This window comes from Panthera tigris, chromosome B2, assembly GCF_018350195.1.
Source record: "Panthera tigris isolate Pti1 chromosome B2, P.tigris_Pti1_mat1.1, whole genome shotgun sequence".
NCBI lineage: Eukaryota > Metazoa > Chordata > Mammalia > Carnivora > Felidae > Panthera > Panthera tigris.
In genome coordinates, this window is record NC_056664.1 from 2,848,867 (window position 1) to 2,870,816 (window position 21,950).

Here is a 21,950-nt window from a genome sequence, read left to right on the forward strand (position 1 = left end):
GCCACTGCCCCGTTGGCGGCAGGATTTTCTTTTGCTGTTGTCCAGAGAGGCTGGAGACCAGCTTTGTGCCCCAAAAGATTCAGAAGGAAGATGAAGTCTTTGGTTCCTCAGGTAGGGCTGCTTTGAAGCTGCTTTGAAGTACCTGGTATGGTCACCTCCAGCTGCAGACTTTAGAGGGCATGGGAAGTGTGGTGTTCATGCAGTCTGGGCTAGAGACTACAGCTGAGTCCTTTCTCGCTCTCAGCAGCGCTTTCTCCCTCGCTTTTTGGAAATTTACCTGTTGAAGGTACTCTCTCTCTTTTAAATTTACTTATTTACTTAAGTAATCTCTACACCCAACGTGGAGCTGGAACTCATGACCCGGAGATCAGAAGTTGCACGCTCCATAGACTCAGCCAGCCAGGCGCCCCCAGAAGTACCATTTCTAATGGTCAGATACACTTGTTAAATAAACCATTACAAATCATTATTCTGTGACTCTCCTTTTCCCAGATTCCACACCAGTAGAGACTAGCAAACATGTAGATTATAAGTTATTTTAAATTTGTTAATGTTTTATTTATTTTCGAGAGAGACACAGAGAGACAGAGCATGAGTGGGGGAGGGGCAGAGAGAGAGGGAGACACAGAATCCGAAGCAGGCTCCAGGCTGTGAGCTGTCAGCAAAGAGCCCGATGCAGGGCTCGAACCCACAAACCAGGAGATCATGACCTGCGCCAAAGTCGAACACTTAACTGAGCCACCCAGATGCCCAGATTAGAAGTTATTTTAGATGGCGTTTTCCTTAATGATGAAATGGATCCTTGCTTTCAAGAGATTGCTTTAAAGATAAATGTGGTAATATATGAGACTGTAGGAGAGTACCCCCCCCCCCCAGAGGAGATGTTAAGTGCACAGTAAGACCCAGTAAACCTAATTTCATCCAGAATTCCTAGTGTGGTGTGCTCTTGTAACATTGAGGAAATAAACCCAAATCCTCTTATAAGATTACATTCAGGAGTCGGTCACTATTGTCATTGGTTGATATTTGGAAAACAATCTAATTTGATCAGTAATACTCAGCAACTCGTAAAAAGGATTTCACTTCTGCTAGTGGCCAATCTTATTTCTTTGAAGATTCTTATTTCTGTGAAGTGTCTGTCTCACAAGGTGGGATTCTCCAAACTTGTCTTCCAATTCCGGGTAGTACTTGTTCCCCAGGAACACCAGTGTTTAGGAGGCAGGGGAGATGCTGAGATAATTAGATGAGAACAGACGGTTTTAGAACTGCCCACAGGCTCTCCAGAGGGGAGAAGCCCTGAGAGACCATCAAGCAGGGAAGCAAGCAAAGTCACCAAGAATTCATTATGTATATTTTTTAAAGTTTATTTATTTTGAGAGACAGCACAAGCAGGGGAGGAACAGAGAGGGGGACAGAATCCCAAGCAGGAACCCCACTGTCAGCGCAGAGCCTGATGCAGGGGCTTGAAGTCACAAAACGTGTGATCATGACCTGAACTGAAACCAAGAGTCGGATGCTCAACTGACTGAGCCACCCAGGCACCCGGCCAAAGATTCTTTACGAAGGAAGCATGGGGGGTGCTCACTCTGCAGCGGGCTATGCTGCTGGAAGTGTCCCCCACTGACACGGTTCTCATTATGAAAGAGATTAAGTGTAAAAAATGCATTTCTAAATATATCTCTACCAGTAATAAGGTTTCTTATCTGGATAAGATTAGAAATAATGTATTTCTGAGATGGAAACTGGTACCAAGTGCACTTAAAAATTTTCACCTACATAAATGGCCTGAAACAGGGTTTATAGGGATGATAGTTCTGTGGAAGAAAATATGCCTTGAGTATATTAGTTTATTACCTATCTTAAAGAAAAAAAAATCTGACTTTAAATGGAGACAGTTGAATAGCTAACAATTATATGAAGAATTTTTGTACTTCACTAGGTAATCAGATAAATGCAAGTTAAAATAATGAAATACTGGGTAAAAATCACACGTGGCATGCGAGGTGGAGAAACTTCCTTTCCTGTGGTGGTTTGCTGATGGTGGTCTTACACAATACATTTTGAAGAATTTTCTAATTTACTTCGTAGAACTGGGTATGCCCAGGTCTATGCCCAAAGGAAATTCTCCTACAGACCCATAAAAGGACATATCGAGAATATTCATCAAAGTGCTATTTGTGAAAGCAAAAGAGTAGAGATAAATTAAGGGCATGAATAAGGAAAATATAGTGGCTGCGTTCCAAGAAGTGCTCTTTCTTCTAAGATCAAGAAACAAGTAAATGGCAAAAACAAAAGCTGAACCAAACGCTCATCCCTGCTCATCCTCATTCAGTTCATACCTGGACTCTTGGGCCATGATCTCCAACAGAATTTTCTGGCTTTACTCACAAATGACCTGGAATAACCACCAAAACCAAAGGCACCAATTCTGAGTCCTTTTTTTTTTTTTTTCCCCTTTCTTCTTTATTTATTTAAATTCTAGTTAGTTAACATACAGTGTGTAGTCTGGGCTTCAGGAGTAGAACCCAGTGATTCATGTCTTACAATGACACCCAGGGCTCATCACAAGTGCCCTCCTCAATGCCCATCCCCCAGCTAGCCCCTCCCCCCTCCCCTCCCCTCCCCTCCCCTCCCCTCCCCTCCAGCTTGTTCTTGGTATTTAAGTCTCTCACAGTTTGCCTCCTTCTATTTTTATCTCATGTTTCCTTCCCTTCCCCTAGGTTCATCTGAATCTTGAGTACGTTTTAAACCTGATTTACAGGACACCAGTGTCTTGGTCTGTTCCGGCTGCCAGGACAGAACACCATATGCTGCGTGGCTTACAAACAACAGAAATTTATTTACCAGAGTTCTGGAGGCTGGGAAGTCAAAGACAAAGGCTTTGGTCAAATTCAGTGTGTACTGAGAAGTTACTTCCTGGTTCACAGACGGTCATGTCACTGGGTCCTCACACCGTGGGAGACACAGTGGATCACTGGGGTCTCTCTTACAGAGGCACGAACAGCATCTGGGAGGCCTCTGCACTCAGGACTTCAGCGCCTGTCAGTATCCCGACTTCCAAGACCCATCACATTAGGGTTCAGGTTTCAACGTTATGAATTCTGAACGGACACACACATTCAGTCTACAGCCACCAGTTCATTTTCGAAGAGTAGAAGCTTAGGAACTGCATTCTTGGCTTCTCCCCTTCTTTGGAAGCCAGGATGGCTAAGGGGGCCTCTACACCAGGGCCCTCAGCTTCACTGTGGTTTTTATGTTCTCAGTAGCCAACCCTGGAGATATTAGTAAGGTAAGATGAACAGCATTTCCCGGCAACGTTGTCGGATAGATTTCAGGCATGAAAATTAGCTAAATTAAGAGAAGCTTAGAAAACAATATAAAGACCATCATGGATCACGTGATAGTAAGAAATTGCAAAAACAAGGTAGGACATTCGATAAAATGAGACAACGTCAGGCATGAAATGCCTATGTTGGAGAATACACTTGAGTCTTTACACTTTCAGAACAAAGCAAGAGTTGCCACTGACTAGTGAGTTTTGAAAATCACTTTTCCAGCCATTAACGGACAAGAAAATGACAATGACCCGAGGAAAGAGGACGGGTAAGATGAAGAGAGGAAGAGGCCGAAGTAGGGAGCAGTGCATCCCGCTTCAATTACCCCCCTCCCCCTTTTTTTAAGTTTATTTACTGATGGGGGTGGGGGGACAGAGAGAGAGGGAGGGAGAATCCCAAGCAGGCTCCACAGGGTCAACAGAGCCCGACGTGGGGCTGGAACCCATGAACTGTTAGAGCATGACCTGAACCAAAGTCTGGCGTTTAACCAACTGAGCCACCTAGACTAGGCGCCCCCTTCCATTGGTCTTAACAGCACATGGAAGGAGTTAGAAGCTGAAGGAAGGTTTACGGATGCCAGCAGGGGTGGTAACTGCTCTGAGGCGAGGGCAAGGAAAGGAAACTCCTTGCTTCCGGGTCTCACAGTTAAGATTCTGAGCTGGTGAAAGGTTGCTCTGTGTGGACGTAAGACACTACCAAAGTGGGAGAAAGGACTTGAGAGCCTAAGTTCACAGAGTGGAAAGACTCCAAAAAGTGGCATTTTGGACCGGTATGTCTGTGTGCATGTATAAGTGAGTGTGCATGCATGTGGGGGACAGGAGAAATGAGATTTGGGAGAGGGAGTAATGACTAGTAGGGAAGCTAACTCTGAGTGGAGAACAGCAACAAAAAAGTCAAAGATAAGGAAAACAATCTCCCAGCCACTTCCAAAGCCTTAACCAAAACAAACAAAACAAAATCAGGTGACAAGGAAATAAGGATGTGGCAAATTAAATTGAAAACATGACAATATTGAAAAGGATTGAGCCAAACATTTGGAACTAATAATATTAAAAAATTGTCAACCAGGGAGGTGTGGATCAGCAAGCAACTTTCGCCTAATTAAGGGGCAAGGGCCTTAATTAGGCCTTTTAAGGGCCTTAATTTTGCCTAATTAAGGGCCTAATTAAGTTTCACAGAACTTAAAACATTGTCAATATTTCTCTTGGAAAATACTATCTCTCCTAATGTGGGGGGTGGGGGGGGGGGGAATCCCTGCATGTATCCCAATTATTCACCAAGAAATTATTGGACAGCTCATGCCAATGAGCATAATTACATGCTGAGACACAAAAAAGAATCTTAATAGTATTTCATTTAAATGAAATGAGAACCTTAAACTCTTAAAATATTGGGGACTTTTTAAATTCTCTTCTCCCCCTTGCATGCAGGGAACAGACTGCCAGCAGATGTAGCTAAAAAATCTGCAGGCCCGTCTGTTTGCTCCCTCCATGCAAGGGGGAAAAGAGAATGAAGAGTCTCGAATTTAACAGGGAATTACACCTTCAGGAAACAGAGACCGTGAATGTTTCAGGACAGAGCACTGGCAATGCAATCAAATCAAATTACACGCCTTTCAAGGTATGTTACCTTCACCAAAGGAACACTCATAACTTTTCTGTGCTGCAAGACTTGTCTTGAAAAGACTGGTCTCCAAATAATATTTCCAAGAACAGCTGGTATATATTGAAGCAGAATGCTGCCCGTTTCTCTGTAGGTGCAGGGGAAAGAGTGCCCTTATTCATCAGCAGATAGATACACCTTTTACTTCCTCAAGGTTAAGCACGCAGATTCCATTTTCAAACAGGGATGGAAAAAGAGGCGGGACTAGACGCTCAGTAAGAAATGTTCACGAATACAACACAGGCAAGTAGTGTTTTTAACTTACGGGAAGTACGGTTTAGGATACACCCAGTGGCTGATTCCTGGAATAAAATTAGGTATTTGTTCAAGGAGTAAATAATCACACACTTTTGAAATAGGAAGTGTAAACCTAACAGAGGCTGGGGGAAAGAGAAGCGTGGGTGTGGACGAGCAGGTTTCCAGGGAGAAACGATTCATTATCTGGGAGACAAGCCAGCGCCCGAGAGAGGCCGTTCCAAACAGCCCGATCAGGGAAACCACCAGCGCCGCCTTTCCAAGGTTTTTTCCCTGGAATAAAGTCTTCCCTAGTCTCTTCATCCTGCCTTTTGTTTGTAAATGAAAGGCAGAGGGTTTCTGGGTGCAGTCGGTTTCCCAGTTCATCAAAGGACTTGGTGGGGGAGGGGGAGCTTGGAAAAGCTTTGCCGCCTGCTCCTGCGCTCTGCAAGGCATGGGTAAAAGGTCACCTTCCTCAACAACTTAAGAAACCTAGTGTTTCCAACCCAGATGAAGAGAATAAGTCACTTCCCCCAAAATATGTGGCAGCGAAGGGGAAGGGAAAGAAGACAATAAGTAATACGTAAAGAAGGGAAACGGGGAGGTAAAAACCGCACCTTGACCTGTAGCCAGGAGGCGCTGACGCGGGCCGCCCGACGGGTCACGGAGAGAGGACCCGGCGCCCGGCGCGGTTTCACAAACGCCCCAAATGCCTGCAATCGCAGCTCAGGAGAGTTCCACGCGAGCTCAGCTGCCCCGCCACGAGTCGCCACCTCGACCAGTGCTGAGCGACAGAAACAACAGCAAGATTTCACCCGGCCACCGAGGCCCGGGCAAGCGCAGAGAACCGCAGGAACTTTCCATTAGGCGCCTTTTTTTTAAACCAAGGACCGTAAGCACCGCCCCTCGCATTGATGCTGAAAACTCGGGCTGGGCTCGGTCGGAGACCTCACCGGGCGGATACTGCGGGTAGGCGGTGTTCCCAAACAGGTCCGACAGAGGAGTATATAAACTCCTACCTCGGCGAGTAATTGTTTGTCTGTTCCGGAAACATGTCTGGACGCGGCAAAGGGGGGAAGGGCCTGGGCAAGGGGGGCGCCAAGCGCCACCGCAAGGTGCTGCGCGACAACATCCAGGGCATCACCAAGCCCGCCATCCGGCGGCTGGCCCGGCGCGGCGGCGTCAAGCGCATCTCCGGCCTCATCTACGAGGAGACCCGCGGGGTGCTCAAGGTGTTCCTGGAGAACGTGATCCGGGACGCCGTCACCTACACGGAGCACGCCAAGCGCAAGACGGTCACGGCCATGGACGTGGTGTACGCGCTCAAGCGCCAGGGCCGCACCCTCTACGGCTTCGGGGGCTAAGATGACCTTAAATTGTCGCACCAATTGCCCAAAAGGCCCTTCTAAGGGCCACCCACGAAATCTGTTAAGGAGCTGTAGACCCCTTTGTTGACTTAGCTGAGCGCCGTACCATGAGTGTCCTTAGCGTGGGTTAGGACCCGTTAAACCTGAAACTAGTGTGCCTGAAATATCCGCGCGTCTCTGCACTCTCGGCCCCCGGTGTGTCCATCACAAAGTGGCTGAACGTCCGGTCATGCCGAGTCTTTACTGTCAAAGCCAGGTTTGTACTGAAAGCCGAACTAACCATACATCGTCCGAGGTGCAACTGGACGATCGTGGTAAACAGCGATTCTCTTCGTCTGGGAGTTCTGGCTTAGAACGCAGTGGCAGGACGTGCAAACCACGTCAGTCCCGCCAATTGACTTCACTTAAAGTAGATGCATTTTTACCAGGAATGCAATCATGACGCTTTTTAAATTCGTGAAATGCACTTTGGGATTCTCAATACAACATGGGAAGGGATGCTCATGCATCCTAGAAGTTTTTTGAAAAGTCCGACATTTTCTTTGTGCATCATCACAGAGATCGGCGGGCGAGGCGGGAAGACGCTTCCGGTCCTCAATGGATTGAACCAAGTGAATTCTGGAGGCGGGGCGAGGCTGGGCGGGGCGGGCGCCTACTGTCCAATCAGGATTCGAGAGTCGCTATAAGTACTGGGACCCGTGTTCTTGATCCCGCAGTGCTGAGTAACTAGCCCTAGTTGCCATGGCTCGCACAAAGCAGACGGCGCGCAAGTCGACGGGCGGCAAGGCCCCGCGCAAGCAGCTGGCCACCAAGGCGGCCCGCAAGAGCGCGCCGGCCACCGGCGGCGTCAAGAAGCCGCACCGCTACCGGCCCGGCACGGTGGCCCTGCGCGAGATCCGCCGCTACCAGAAGTCCACCGAGCTGCTGATCCGCAAGCTGCCGTTCCAGCGGCTGGTGCGCGAGATCGCGCAGGACTTCAAGACCGACCTGCGCTTCCAGAGCTCGGCCGTGATGGCGCTGCAGGAGGCGTGCGAGGCCTACCTGGTGGGGCTCTTCGAGGACACCAACCTGTGCGCCATCCACGCCAAGCGCGTCACCATCATGCCCAAGGACATCCAGCTGGCGCGCCGCATCCGTGGGGAGCGGGCGTAAAGCTTTGTAGCGTTCTCCGTACACCCTACCCCAAAGGCTCTTTTCAGAGCCCCTCCATTGTCACCAGGAAAGAGCTGTTAAACTTGTAGGGAATATACGGTAGGCTCGGGAACAACACGGGGCGGTTTCCAATACCTCCTGTGCCACACCAGGCGTGTGCACCCGAAGACTGCAGGAGGTGGCTGTGCTGTGAATCGGGAGGTTTCGCATTGGCTGACCCCTCCTGGTACTTAGCACAAAGGAGCTGTTTGAATATATTGAAACGAACCAGCCATCCTAGAAATGAGCTGTTCTGGGCCACGAAGTGATTGAAGGAAAGAAAGTTTTAAAGTTGAGTTCGGGTTTCTGTGCATTGTGCAGTTGGCAAGAACCGCTTACTTGCTTTTGCCAAGTGGCCCCAGTGCTTTTACATCAGGAATGGGCCTCAATTTGCTTCTCTTACTCGGAGGCACAGAACATGTAGTACCCTCCGTGCTTAAAAAGGTTTCAACGTGATGTTTGACAAGAATAGTCTCTTCGGTTTTATCCATATATGTGATTGTGGAAAATGGGCCGACAATGACCTACATATTCTGACCTGCAGGCTGTCCTCTGAGTTCTCAGGAGCTCTAAAAAGCATAAGGTATTTCCTTGTTTTAAAATTGTGCTTCTCAGTGTGAAGTTGGGTTGTGAGGTTTTTTGTTTTGTTTTTTTTTCAAAAGGAATCAGACGGAACTAAGATTTTAAAGCTGTTACTAGTTTACACAAAAATAATGGGTTTCCTAATAAATTTGTTGTGTCTATTAAATTTGTCCAATTACTTTTTTTTTTTTTTTTTTTGAAAAATCTGGTGCTTTTCACATAGGACTATAATTGTTTATTTGCTTGTTTTGATTACAAACCCTAATTCCCATGAGGTTGCAGTTTTTCTCGAGTGTTCTCAGACTGGTCAGCCATCTGGGCCTTATATTCTTTCCCGTATTTGGGGTTTGCCCTTCCGGAGAGGCTGACATCCCAGCTACAGGCTCCTAAAACTGAAAAAAAAAAAAAAAAAAAGAAAAGAAAAGAAAAAAAGGCCATTCTGACCTGCGGGCCAGAGTCCTCTTATAGAGGAGTTTAGAAATTCTTTAGTGGCTCTTAGTTTTAGAGACTACTTGATGTTATCTCTTACAAGCTTCAAAGATTGATTTCTCCTCACCCTTTCTAGGATTTTTCCCATCATAATAGAGCTGAGGACATATATTGCTTACAGAGCTTGTGGTCCAGGTTCAAACCTTAAAACTGCCAATGACTAGCCATATAACTTCTGGTAGGTTACTCATCCTTGCCCTGGGTCTCTGTATAGCTGTAAACTGTGGCAAATAAGACTGCAGAGCAATCTTAGATTACTTCCTGGCACTTAGTGAATGCTCAGTGAATGTTAGCCCTTGTTAATTATGCCTCTCTTAAGCATAAAGGTTTGGGTTTCCCCCACCCTAGATCTTCTGAAAGCTTTGTGAAGTGGTGGAAAATGCTTGCTTAAAAACATTTTTGTTAATATCCTTTCTTTAGTTCTTGACGTGCATGGTTCTGAAAAAAGGCAGGCTTGTAGCAATATCCCATAATCTGTGTCTGTGTGGATGAGTCCAAAACATAGCAAAATGGCCAGATAGCAAACATTCTGACCTTTTCAGGCCAAATATTGTCTCCGGCTTTTTTTTTTTTTTTTCTTAACACAATTAAAAAATCTAAAAAGCACTCTTAACTTGAGAGCAACAGAAAACGACACTGTCCCGATTTGGCCTTGAGTTGGCTACAGGTTCAACTCCAGGAGCTCTTTGGGGAGAAATACGTTGGCAACTTTAAACTTCCCTAAAGTTTGTCACAGGGAAGAACTAGGTGAGTGTTGATTGCAGTAGAGATTCTAATCATTAGACCTCCCTTCTCACCCAGGCCAGTCACAAAATCCTATCCATTCCCCACCTCACCCTCCTCCCAAACAAAGAAGCAAACATATCCTCCCTCCGTTCCAACCTCAAGGTTACTGCCTCCGTTCTCTTGGATGCTAATGTATTCCTGAATTCTTCTGAACCTCTATAACTTGCAGTCCCTCAATTCCCACCCTTCTCATAGTTGATAGTCAACAATTTCTCTGAAATACAGGTCTGCCTTTGCTCAAACACACAAAAATGCCCACATTGATGTCTCCTGGCTGCTTACAGAAGAGGGTATTCCTGACAGTGTATTTTATTAAATGTTGACGGAGATATGGGGTTTGAATGAGAGCACTGAGAAGAGCCCCTAGGAAACCCGACAAAGTCCCATGTCATCTACACAGTCTGTACTTTTGAGGACTACTGGAACCCCTTGAATATTTTCAGCAGGTTTGAGTTTTTCCTAAAGCACATTATCCGGACAAGGCAATTTTTGTACTTATTATCATGGATTTGCTTAACACTAAAGAGAGAAAGGATCTCGATAAAAACACACACACACACACACACACACACTCAATTTAAGTTTGAATTTGAATCCAGGTCATTGGATCCTGAAGCCAAAGTCATTCTTCTTCCTCCCGCTGCAAGGTAGACGTCATTCTGGCTACTGAACATCTCCAAGCTGCAAAAGACATTCTCTAGAGATATTGTCACCTGCAAAATCGTAGGAAGCAGAACTGGTCTTGAAAGTGGGGTGTGTGGGGTGTATGTGGTGAATTTCGGGCTGCAGGCAACTGTCTCCGCTGCCCCTGTGTTACTTGCTACAGTTGGAAACAAAGTTTATGTCCAAACCAAGGAAACCTGGGTCTTCCTCTAGCAAAAAATCAAAGGCCGAACCTAGGGACAAAGCTTTTGAAAAAATCTCCACTTGATAGTTCGTAGACACTTATTGCAACTTGCAACAAACTAGCACAATGCCTTAAACCCAGTGGATATACGTGAAAAGCTGAAAAGATTTTTAAAAATATCTTTCATCTGTTGCGCACGACTCATGAAAACACAAGCCAGCATGTGAACCTGGAGGCTGCTTTCCTCCTTTACAGCTTCAAAGCGTCAAATTCTGTACAATTATTTTCAGCATTTAATCAAATTTGGGGGGCTAACAAACACAGTTCTGGAGTCCAACCGCGAAGGGCGGCTGCCTGAGGGCAGTGGATTGGACGCTCCACCAATCACAGAGCGCCACCGGCTTATATAAGCGCCTGGCCGGAGTCGGGCGGCATTGCACGACTTGCTCTTTGGATTTTGAGTCTCTCTTCCTCTCGCAGTTCCTGCCTCTGGCCATGTCGGAAACCGCGCCTGCCGAGACGGCTGCCCCGGCGCCGGTGGAGAAGTCACCTGCCAAGAAGAAGGCGACCAAGAAAGCTGCGGGCGGTGGCGCGGCGAAACGCAAGGCCACCGGCCCCCCGGTGTCAGAGCTGATCACCAAGGCGGTCGCCGCCTCCAAGGAGCGCAACGGCCTCTCCCTGGCCGCGCTCAAGAAGGCGCTGGCGGCCGCCGGCTACGACGTGGAGAAGAACAACAGCCGCATCAAGCTGGGCCTCAAGAGCCTGGTGAGCAAGGGCACCCTGGTGCAGACCAAGGGCACCGGCGCCTCGGGCTCGTTCAAGCTCAACAAGAAGGCGGCCTCCGGGGAGGCCAAGCCTAAAGCCAAAAAGACGGGCGCGGCGAAGGCCAAGAAGCCCTCCGGGGCCACCCCCAAGAAGCCAAAGAAGGCTGCGGGAGCCAAGAAGGCGGTGAAGAAAACTCCGAAGAAGGCGAAGAAGCCCGCGGCTGCCGGGGTCAAGAAGGTGGCCAAGAGCCCCAAGAAGGCCAAGGCCGCCGCCAAGCCCAAGAAGGCGGCGAAGAGCCCAGCCAAGCCCAAGGCTGTGAAGCCGAAGGCGGCCAAGCCCAAAGCCGCCAAGCCAAAGGCAGCGAAGCCCAAGGCTGCCAAGGCGAAGAAAGCGGCCCCGAAAAAGAAGTAGGAAGTTGGCCTTTGAGAAGGCAGCAAAACCCCAAAGGCTCTTTTCAGAGCCACCCAGAGATTTCTGAAAACAGCTGTACGCTCGGGTCGAACCCTTAATCTTGAACAATTGCGTCAGCCAACACTGCGTGTTGTTAAACCCTGCATCTGCTTCCCCCTTCCCCTTTTCAGTTTTTCTCTCGATTTCCCTTGCACAGAACATTTGGACTGAATTTCATTCAGCCCCTTGTGTGGATTACTCACGACTTGATACGGGTCGCCCGTAGGGGCTGTATGTACTGCAGCGTCTAAAAATGTGGGTTACAAAAGAGCAGTTTTTTTTTTTAAAAAGCCCGCGCAACATCCCTAATTGGTTCTTTTCCTGCAGGCAGGAGGATCTTGATTGGTACGCGTATTGAAACGCAGATGGGCTGGGCTTTAAAGGTTCAGTGGCACATTAGGTAGAACTTACCTACTGTCCCAGCTCTTTCCCAGAAATAGTGAGTGGCTCTGAAAAGAGCCTTTGGTTTGCAAGTTGCTAGGGAGACCTTATTTGCCCTTGGCCTTGTGGTGGCTCTCGGTCTTCTTGGGCAGCAGCACGGCCTGGATGTTGGGCAGGACGCCGCCCTGCGCGATGGTGACGCGGCCCAGCAGCTTGTTGAGCTCCTCGTCGTTGCGGATGGCCAGCTGCAGGTGGCGCGGGATGATGCGCGTCTTCTTGTTGTCGCGGGCCGCGTTGCCCGCCAGCTCCAGGATCTCGGCCGTCAGGTACTCCAGCACGGCCGCCAGGTACACCGGCGCGCCGGCCCCGACCCGCTCGGCGTAGTTGCCCTTGCGGAGCAGGCGGTGCACGCGCCCCACCGGGAACTGCAGCCCGGCCCGCGACGAGCGCGTCTTGGCCTTGGCGCGAGCCTTGCCGCCCTGCTTCCCGCGTCCAGACATAACGACACGAAACAATTCACCGAGGACTAGAATGTGGGTGAGTAGGATGGGACACAGCTTCACTACTTATAGTCCTCACGCGGCGCCAAAATAAAGCTGTCCCATTGGCTAAAATTCCAGTCTTATTTAAGCCAATGGAATCCTGGCTTTTCAAATACACTTATTTTGATTGGATACAACCACATGATGCCCTCTAGAATTTACCACCAATTAGACACCCGGTTTGTTTAATTTTCTTCGCGTGAGAAGCTGTGCATAAAGAGAACCTAGAGACCCTCAGTTTTTCTCCAGCCTTTCGGCTTGGGGGGCGGGGGTGGTTCCTGTGCTCCGTGACAAGACCAGTCAAGGCTAACGAGCTCTGAACAGAGGCACGTAGAGCCCCCTACTCCTTTTCTCTCTTATTCTCAAGCCCTTCAGCAACTACTCCCGGCCCTGCCTGAGCCAGCCAAGTCCGCTCCCGCCCCGAAGGAGGGCTCCAAGGAGGCGGTGACCGAGGCGCCGAAGGACGGCAAGAGGCGCAAGCGCAGCCGCCGGGAGATCGCGCCCCCCGCCCCCGCCCCGTGTAAGTGTACAAGGTGCCTCCAAGGTAGGGGTCAGACGCCCCCACAGGCTTCCTTTCACAGCCATCTACGCTTTCCAAAAACACTAGTGCCCATTTTGCCCCGATTTAGAGGTAGGCAAATGCAATTTTTAACCTGAAGGCTTTGGTCCGTGCTTCTTAATTTGTGCAAAAGCTACATTTTGGCCTTGTGTTTCCAATAAGATCTAAAGTTGTTTTTTTTTTTATTATTATTATTATTTTCACAAACATCAGACACCCCAAAATCATCTTATTGTATTTCACTTAACATCTAAATTCTCACACCAAGAATCACTCGTTCGGTTAATTAGTGAGAAAATTTTAAATTACGACGAGAAGAAAGAATATCTTTCAGCTTCTAGTGAAAATCTTAACTGGCTGAACATCTATTTCTCTCCCCTTACGGAATACCACCGTTTATCAGTATCTCCGCTGTCCCCCCTCCCCCTTCCCGTTGGAAGGCTCTGAATCACATAAATTGGTTTAAAGGAAACTTACCAAGTCACAGTCCCTTTAACATTCCTTACGGTCAATGCTGAGTACGGACCTTTCTGCTACCTCTCATTGTAGGCCTACGTTTTCACCAAGTTACCTAAATGGTGTTGGGATAAAGATGGGGACAGAGAGGAAAATGAGAACCTAAATTAATCACCTCCGTTCACCCCTTAAGGATGAGGATTGCTAATCCAGGCACTACTTTCAGACTTGAATTTTTCTAGGGGTCACTTTTTGCACGTTTTCCTGGCTACACCTTCCAAGGTACATCTCACTCCACCCCATTTTTCCTAGTGAAGTTCCAGAAAGGTGCATACTGAGCCTGCCTCCTTTATCTCACATTGTAATGCCCTCTTTTCTGGAACCCGTGTCTGTTCGTTGTGATTTTCAGGTAGGCAACTCCCATTTTACGGCAACATACATATTTTATGAGAAATAGTTATATTTTTCCAGAATAACAAAATTCAGTAAGAAGAGTGGAACTGTGTTTATGTGTTGTAAATATCTTTAATTTCTGGCTTAATAGAAGACCGCTAGATTCATGTACAGTATTTGTTTCTGCAGTCAATCTATTGCAATATGATTGTCAAATGAAAATGAGAGTGGAAAAGTTAAGTAACTTTCAGTATGACACAAATAAATTTAGTCTCACACACCCACCAGAAGGGTCTCAGAGACCCCCATGTGTCCCCAGATCATATTTTGAGAATCACTGCCTTTAGGACAAGAAGACATTTCATTTGTTTATTTCATAACCATCCTGTTGGCGGTAGCATTAGGGATACCCTTGGCAGGAGCTGAAACACAGAATAATTTGAGAAGGCCTTGTGAATCAGTCTGCATTCCCAATGATGGCTGTCATTAAAATGAAATCCGCTCTCCTGAAATGAAACTTCAGTGAATAAAAAGGCAGGGAGCTCTTTTTTGAGGCTTGATCTACAGCGTTTTCATTTTTTTCTTAACTAGGCTCCACGCCCAGTGCGGGGCTTGAACTCCTGACCCTGAGATTGAGTCACATGCTGTACCAACTGAGTGAGCCAGGTGCCAGTTTGTTTAATTTTAATTCTCCAATTAGCACGGTTTAAACATGATTCTTTCATACTTTCTTGCCTCCCCTCTCTTTTTACTGTTACTGTTAGTCCGGACATCTAAGATCGGCCTTACTTTCAGTCAGTAATGTCTTGGACGCATTAACTCAAAACTTGTAATCACTACCTCTTCCAGGGCTTCTGGTGAATAAAGAGAGACCAAAATCTCCACTCTAGGGCTTACGTTGGGTAGTTAGTTCTCTGTGACCACTGGTGCACCTGCCTGACTCCAGAGCCTCAAGAACACTTCAGTGGCAGATGCTGTTTTCAAAGGCCAAGTGCATATTAACACTTTTCTCTGACAGTCCTTTATCTCGGTCTAGAATATTTTTTTTTTTTTTTAACTCTAACTCACTTTTCTTCCTGAGCTAATTGCTTCATTCTTCTCTGCCAATATAAGACATCACCTTATCAAGGTTAATTTACCAGATTTGGGGTCTCAATCTAAATAAAGAGTTTCAAAAAACAATATAATTACAAATTTTAGAAAAGACACAATGGACTTCTATCCAGGTATGTGTTAAAATACTCATGGGGCGCCTGGGTGCTCAGAAGGTTGAGCGTCGGACTTTCACTCAGGTCATGATCTCACGGTCTGAGTTCGAGCACCGTGCTGACAGCTCAGAACCTGGAGCCTGCTTCAGATTCCGTGTCTCCCTCTCTCTCTGCCCCTCCCCTGCCCGTGCTCTGTCTCTCTGGCTCTCAAAAATAAATAAACATAGAAAAAGTTTTGTAAAGAATACTCATAATAAATTAGTAATTTTAATATTCCACCTTGAACTTCTGAAAGAATTAATAGAGTCCACAGCATGAATATGAGGATGCTGTCTGTGTGCTCTCTTTGCACGTGTAGCCCCAAATGGTTCTCCCAGTCATTATCAGCCGCATGCCACTTCTTTGAAAAGAATACGAAGTTTTAATTTTTCTAACATTCTTACCCCAAGAGAGTACTAAAAAAATAAGGGGTCAGCGATTGTCCAGTTTCTGATTATTCCATTAATTCCATTAAATACAATATAAATGAAAAAATATAAAAATGTGTTATGTATCATTTTGTTTTAGGGTGTGTACGTATATATGTATGTGTATAGTGTATTTGGGCTTACAGAATATATAGCTAAGATGTCAGGATTGCATCTATCTGTATTTTCCATCTCACTGCTGTTCCGTGCTGGGAGCATGAAATAATCAAGAACCAGATAGCCAATGCTTTTGAATTTTTTGGAATCCCCTTGGAGTAAAAGCGTTGGAGAAATTAAAATAGAATTTATTTTAGCGTGTGTATAAATAATACATTTATGTATGAGACATACATGAACAAATACATATATACATATACATGTACACACACTCATGGTATAATTATTTTAGTTGCACGCAGTATTAAGTTTCAGTAGCTTGGAGACAAATATAAATAATTGTATTTGGCCAAATACAAATGTATTAACACTTGCAGGATACCTTAACGTTCTATTACTTTATTTTCAAGATGTGAGTTTAAAATGTTGGTGGTGGAATTAAATTAAAAAGCTACAGAACAATCACGTTAATATCAAGAATTATTTTTTAATTTTGTTTAATGTTTACTTATTTTTGAGATTAAGAGAGAGACAGAGTGTGAGCAGGGGAGGGGCAGAGAGAGAGGGAGACTCAGAATCCAAAGCGGGCTCCAGGCTCTGAGCTGTCAGCACAGAGCCCGACGCGGGTCTTGAACTCAGGAACAATGAGATGGTGACCTGAGCCAAGTCGGACTCTTAACCAACTGACCCACCCAGGTGCCCCAAGAATTAATTTCAAAAATCCAGTGTTACATCTCTTACATCTACCCCTCAAATTTGAGTGCAAGAATTTTTTATAGTTCCATGTTCTCAAAATACATTCACAAGAACCAACTGGTAAAAAACACTAGTATGTTTGGATTAGAACATGTTTTAGGTACAACTCCATATTCACATCATATGCACATATTTCTAATATTAATTGGGGTGTACTTCGTATTTGTTTTTTTCATACACAAGTGCAGGAACTTTCAAAAGTTACCATTATTGAACATTTTTGTGCAACACCCGAGTATTTGCATGAAAAGGCCATGCCTATATTCTCAATTTTTTGTTCTGTATTATTTTCACAATTAAAGCAGATGTGATATAAAGTCGTTTTATTTTTTTTTAATGTTTATTCTGAGAGAGCATGCACGCATGAGTGGGGGAGGGGCAGAGAGAGAAAGAGAATCTCAAGCAGGTTCCACGCTGAGCACAGAGCCCTACACAGGGCCCCATCTCACAAACTGTGAGATCATGATCTGAGCCCAAATCAAGAGTCAGATACTTAACCAACTGAGCCACCCAGGCACCCCAAAAATCATTTAAAAAAATTAAAACACACTCAAAAAACACTTACCGGTGGATATTTTTCTTCATTCTAAGCATCTCAGGAAATCTCTGGGAATTATTTTGTCTCTTATGTTTTGTTCCAGTGCATTAAAATTTTTCTTTTAAAGTCACCACTAGTATAAAAATTCAGAAATCTGAAATTATAAGTCATCTAGCAAAGGTATTATAATATGGTTTCCAAAAAGATGTCTGAAGCTATTCAACTTTGAATGTGAGGTCTCAGGCAAAGATTCAGACTAGCTTCTCTTTTCACCCATCTCAAGGCCATCGCCTTTGAGAGACTTCTCATGGCTGGTCAGTCATTTATTTCTTGGCATATTCCAAATTAATCATATTAAATTGTCTCTATATTTTCATAGGCAATTTGAACAGATGGGAAATTTTGCCTCAAGTGATCAATCGGCAGAATAGTATTTTTTTTTCTGTCCTTGAGTGACAAGCTTATAAATATACAAGAAGTACGTCCACAACTTCTATGTTACTTTATCTTTGACTTTTTGTTTTTATTTTTTTATCATTTAAAAAAAAGGTTTTTCTTTTCACATTTATGTTTGAGAGACAAAGAGAGACAGCATGAGCGGGGGAGGGGCAGAGAGAGAGGGCGACACAGAATCCGAAGCGGGCTCCAGGCTCTGAGCTGTCGGCACAGAGCCCGACCTGGGGCTGCAACCCACGAATCCCAAGATCGTGACCTGAGCCGAAGTCGGACACTCAACCGACTGAGTCAGCCAGGCGCCCCTCAAAGTCCACAGTTTACATCAGGTTCACTCTCAGTGGATAATGGTATGTATCCAGCATTATGGCATCACACAGTGTTTTCACTGCCCTCAAAATCCTCTGTGCTCCCGCCACATACTCATCCCTTCCCTCCCCTCAGCCCCTGGAAACCAGTGATCGTTTTACTATCTTTATAATTTTACCTTTTCCGTAACGCTGTGTTGGCTTCTTTCACTCCGTAATATGCATTTTAGGTCCCTGCACGTCTTTTCCCGGCTCGTTAGCTCATTTCCTTTTAGCGCCGAGTGATAGCGATAGCGTTGTCTGGCTGCACCGGTTTGCTCATCCAGTCACTTACCAAAGGACGTCTCGGTTGCTTCCACGTTTTGCCAGTTCTGAATAAAGCTGCTACATGCGCCTGAGTGCAGGTTTTGTGTGACATGTTTTCAACTCCTTTGGGTACATACCAAAGAAGGCGATTGCAGGATTATGTGGAAAGCGTATGTATGGTTTTGTAAGAATTGACCAAACTCTCTTCCGGGATGGAAGGCCCTTTTCCATTTTGCACTCCCGCCAGCAGCGACCGACGGTTCACCTTGCTCCACGTCCTCGTCAGCATTTGGTGTTCTCGGCGTTCCAGATTTTGACCTTTCTAATTGCCGTGTGGTGGTGTTATCTTTGCCTTTTATTTTTTTAAGTTTTTATTTCTTTTTTGCCGGAGTCCAGCTCCAGCAGGTCCAGGGGCTCCCGAAGGATGAACGGCGTCGGCGAAAAAGTGAAAATAAAACAAAACTAAAATAGAAATAAAGATAAAAAACTAAAATAAAAATGGACACAGACAACAGCAGTGTGTCGAACTGGCCCATTTTTTGTCGTGAACGTGGCATTATGTTTGCTAGTGATTTCCTTGTAGCCTACGTCATCTAACATTACCTAATTTTGAAAATGTTCCTATGTATAAAGGGCCTTTAACAAATAACATGGTGATTTTCCCCTAACTTTCCCACATACCCTTTGAGTATAGATTAATTTCTTACATTATTCCATTATGCATCTGCGTTTATCTATAATCTACAAAGCATTTGCTTTGCTGTTCTCGTGAAAGGCCCTCCGTTTCTCAGCACCTCAAGTGGAACAGTTACAGGGACATGACCTCCTAACCACATGAGGCCAGAAGAACAATGTGTCTGCCTCGGTCCGAGGTGCCAGAAAGGGGCCGAAAAAGCCTTAGAAACCCATGCCTCATACGTTCTCAGAGAGACAATGCACCTAGGAACCAATGAACCATTCTGTAGCTTAACCAACTAGGTTCAGTCATCATCTGGAATGCCTCCGGGGGCCAGGTGGGCCTAGGGGCTGAAGTCACCTGTGCCCAGAGATACACTCCTTAGTGCCGGAGCGGGGCTTTCAAATCCATATGTCTCTCCTTTACAGGCCCTCTTTGCTGGCAAACGTATAAGGCTATCCTTCCTGTAAGAAGAGGAGTCTCCATAGGGAATGGCGAGGGCTAAATGTAAGGCCCCACAATTTCTTGCAGAACCTTATTTTCTTCCCTAATGGTTCTTCTCCCAGGGGGCCTGCCGAGGGCAATTCCCCGACACAATACCCCAGGTAGTTTTAAGGCCAAATCGCCTAAAAGCAGGAGTACAGGAAGCTTCGCTGTCAGCGGGGCCGCCCTGCAGTCACCGATCCGTCCACAGCCCGGGCCCTGCCACTCAGGCTGGGTTAGCCTGGCTTCCAGCAATTTATTTTTTTTTTCTCAACGTTTTTGTTGTTTTTTTTTTTTTTTTTTTGGGACAGAGAGAGACAGAGCATGAACGGGGGAGGGGCAGAGAGAGAGGGAGACACAGAATCGGAAACAGGCTCCAGGCTCCGAGCCATCAGCCCAGAGCCTGACGCGGGGCTCGAACTCACGGACCGCGAGATCGTGACCTGGCTGAAGTCGGACGCTTAACCGACTGCGCCATCCAGGCGCCCCCCAGCAATTTATTTTGAGAGAGAGAGAGAGAGAGAGAGAGAGCACGAATGGGGGAGGGGCAGAGAGAGAGGGAGAGAGAGAGTCCCAAGCAAGCTCTGTGCTATCAATCAGCACAGAGTCCAGCTCGGGGCTCAAACTAACAAACCATGAGATCATGAGCTGAAATCAAGAGTCAGACATTTAAGCAACTGTACCACCCGGGTGCCCCTAATTTTTTTATAGTGATGGTAATCTATAACGTTACTTCATTGTTAACTACTTTCATGAGAAGTTTACTCTAGTTTTCAAATAATCAAAAATAATTTCTTTTTTGAGAGAGTGCAAGCAAGGGAGGGGCAGACAGAGAGGGAGCACAGAGCCTGATACGGGGCTCGATCTCCCAACCACGAAATCACGACCTGAACCTAAACTAAGGGTTGGACGCTTGACCAACTGAGCCACCCAGGTGCCCCTCAGATGTTTGTTTTTTTTTTTTAAAAGCTCTGCAAAGTTTCCCAGGCTTGTGTGTAAATCTGTTATTGTACTGACTTTATACCGCTTGAAAAAGCTCTAAAATTTAATTTCTCCTCTTATGGGTTCCTTTATGCAAAATTCACTGATGTTATATAGGAAAATTTTCCTCTGCTTCTGGATCTTAACAATAATATTCCTAACAATCTTATCAAAAGACAGAAGGCCTTTGATTTTGTTGAGATGTGTTTGATGGACTAAGGTGAAGCCACAGCACAAAGAAACCTGGAGCAGAGAGATACATTATTGATGACGCCCTACATGCCGGAGGGAAACTTAAAGATCGTCTTGTTAAACCCTCCTCTAATTTACAGTTGAGCAGTCGGAAACGAGACAGGTCAAATGGCAAGCCCTCTAGCACACCAGAACTCAGTTCTGTGGGATTCCTTTCCAGTGCCTGTGCGTGTGTGCGTGTGTGCGTGCACACTCAAACGATTCAGGAAAAGCAGGAGCTGGAGAGGAAAGAAAGCATGACTCATCCATCCGGCATATATTTACCGTTATATGCCAGGGATTACGCCCACAAATGACATGGATTGTAACACACGTTTACTTTTATAAATTAGTAATTTTATTATAAAAGACAAGTATGCTTTTAATTAGTAACATAGAGGCAAAAACCTTTAAGATGTCGTAAGAAGAGGTAAATAGGAAACAGGGCATATGTTGTTCAGTAGAGATCGTAGGGGCGAAAGAGTCCAGAGCTATTCTTGCACTAAGTATATGAGATGCTAGATATTTGGGACTCACGCACACCAGACTCGTGTCAGTCGGTAATCATGAGGCCTGAAGTCAGCCCCACTCTGGGGACACCAGGAGTCTGGGAACAAAAATAAAGCCTGTGGCTGTTGAGCAGACTCCTGGGCGAGCTTCCGTGGGGCCAGGTGCCCGCCCTGCATCTGCCCCGCGGGCTGATGCTCGGAGAGAACAGACGAGAGTCACACACACTTGAATCAGGTAGCTGGCTCGGCCCACTCGTACACCGAACCTCTCTCTTCCCGTCTGCTTCTTGCTGGGTTTCTAACTGGTTTAAGTAAGGCACTGTGGTGAGAGCGCTGAAACGTAGTCTGAGTCTTTCTGTGCCGTGCCCTCCGCGGGAGATCGCGGGACCTCGAGGTAATTTCTTGCCTGATACCAGTGAGGCTTCCCGGTCCTAGCCACGGAGGAGGGTCATTGGGAGGGAGGCGGCGAGAAGGAACGTGCGGGAGCATTGCGGGCAGAGGGAGAGGTAGTGCGAAGGCCAGAGGGGTCAGGGAGGCTGGGGCAGAGGAGGCCAGCTGGACACTGGGGATCGGAGGCCCGAGGCAGCCCTGGGCCGGAGCACCCGACCCCTCAGAGACCAGGGTAAGGGCTCGGAAGTGTTGAAGCTGATCTGACGAAGTCCCAGGGATCTCTGGGCTGCTGGGGGGATGCAGGGGCGAGGGGCTGGGAGCATTCAGCAGGTGGAAGCTGTTCAGTGGCCAGGACAGAGGAGGTGGGGCGTGGAATAGGATGGTGGAGGCGGCAGAGTGAGGGACTCGGCGTCTGCTTCCGTTCACCCCTCAGTCACGCGGAGGGTGCCTTCCTCCCCAGTCTTCTCCCTCTGCACGCTTCCGCCGGA

At 46.6% G+C, this 21,950-nt stretch overlaps 3 protein-coding genes across 3 annotated transcripts in view; 2 read left to right on the top strand and 1 right to left on the bottom strand.

The window, feature by feature from the left end:
• Positions 1-6,281: 6,281 nt before the first annotated feature.
• The window catches only part of LOC102960673, a 31,064-nt gene continuing 15,395 nt past the window's right edge, over positions 6,282-21,950 (top strand). Inside the window, 4 exon segments of the mRNA XM_042985396.1 lie at positions 6,282-6,630; positions 7,157-7,209; positions 7,329-7,668; positions 8,595-8,604. Coding sequence (XP_042841330.1) covers positions 6,284-6,630; positions 7,157-7,209; positions 7,329-7,668; positions 8,595-8,604 — 750 coding nt within the window. The 5' untranslated portion in view covers positions 6,282-6,283.
• H1-5 (H1.5 linker histone, cluster member) lies at positions 10,919-11,727 on the top strand. Its single transcript, XM_007074476.3, has one exon. The coding sequence runs from the start codon at positions 10,989-10,991 to the stop codon at positions 11,667-11,669; it is 681 nt and encodes a 226-aa protein (XP_007074538.2). The 5' UTR covers positions 10,919-10,988; the 3' UTR covers positions 11,670-11,727.
• LOC102961537 (histone H2A type 1-E) lies at positions 12,170-12,613 on the bottom strand. Its single transcript, XM_007074475.3, has one exon. The coding sequence runs from the start codon at positions 12,587-12,589 to the stop codon at positions 12,197-12,199; it is 393 nt and encodes a 130-aa protein (XP_007074537.1). The 5' UTR covers positions 12,590-12,613; the 3' UTR covers positions 12,170-12,196.

Excerpts from the sequence above, each read along its gene's own strand:
- H1-5 (XM_007074476.3), top strand. The coding sequence starts at position 10,989 with ATGTCGGAAACCGCGCCTGCCGAGACGGCTGCCCCGGCGCCGGTGGAG.
- LOC102961537 (XM_007074475.3), bottom strand. The coding sequence starts at position 12,589 with ATGTCTGGACGCGGGAAGCAGGGCGGCAAGGCTCGCGCCAAGGCCAAG.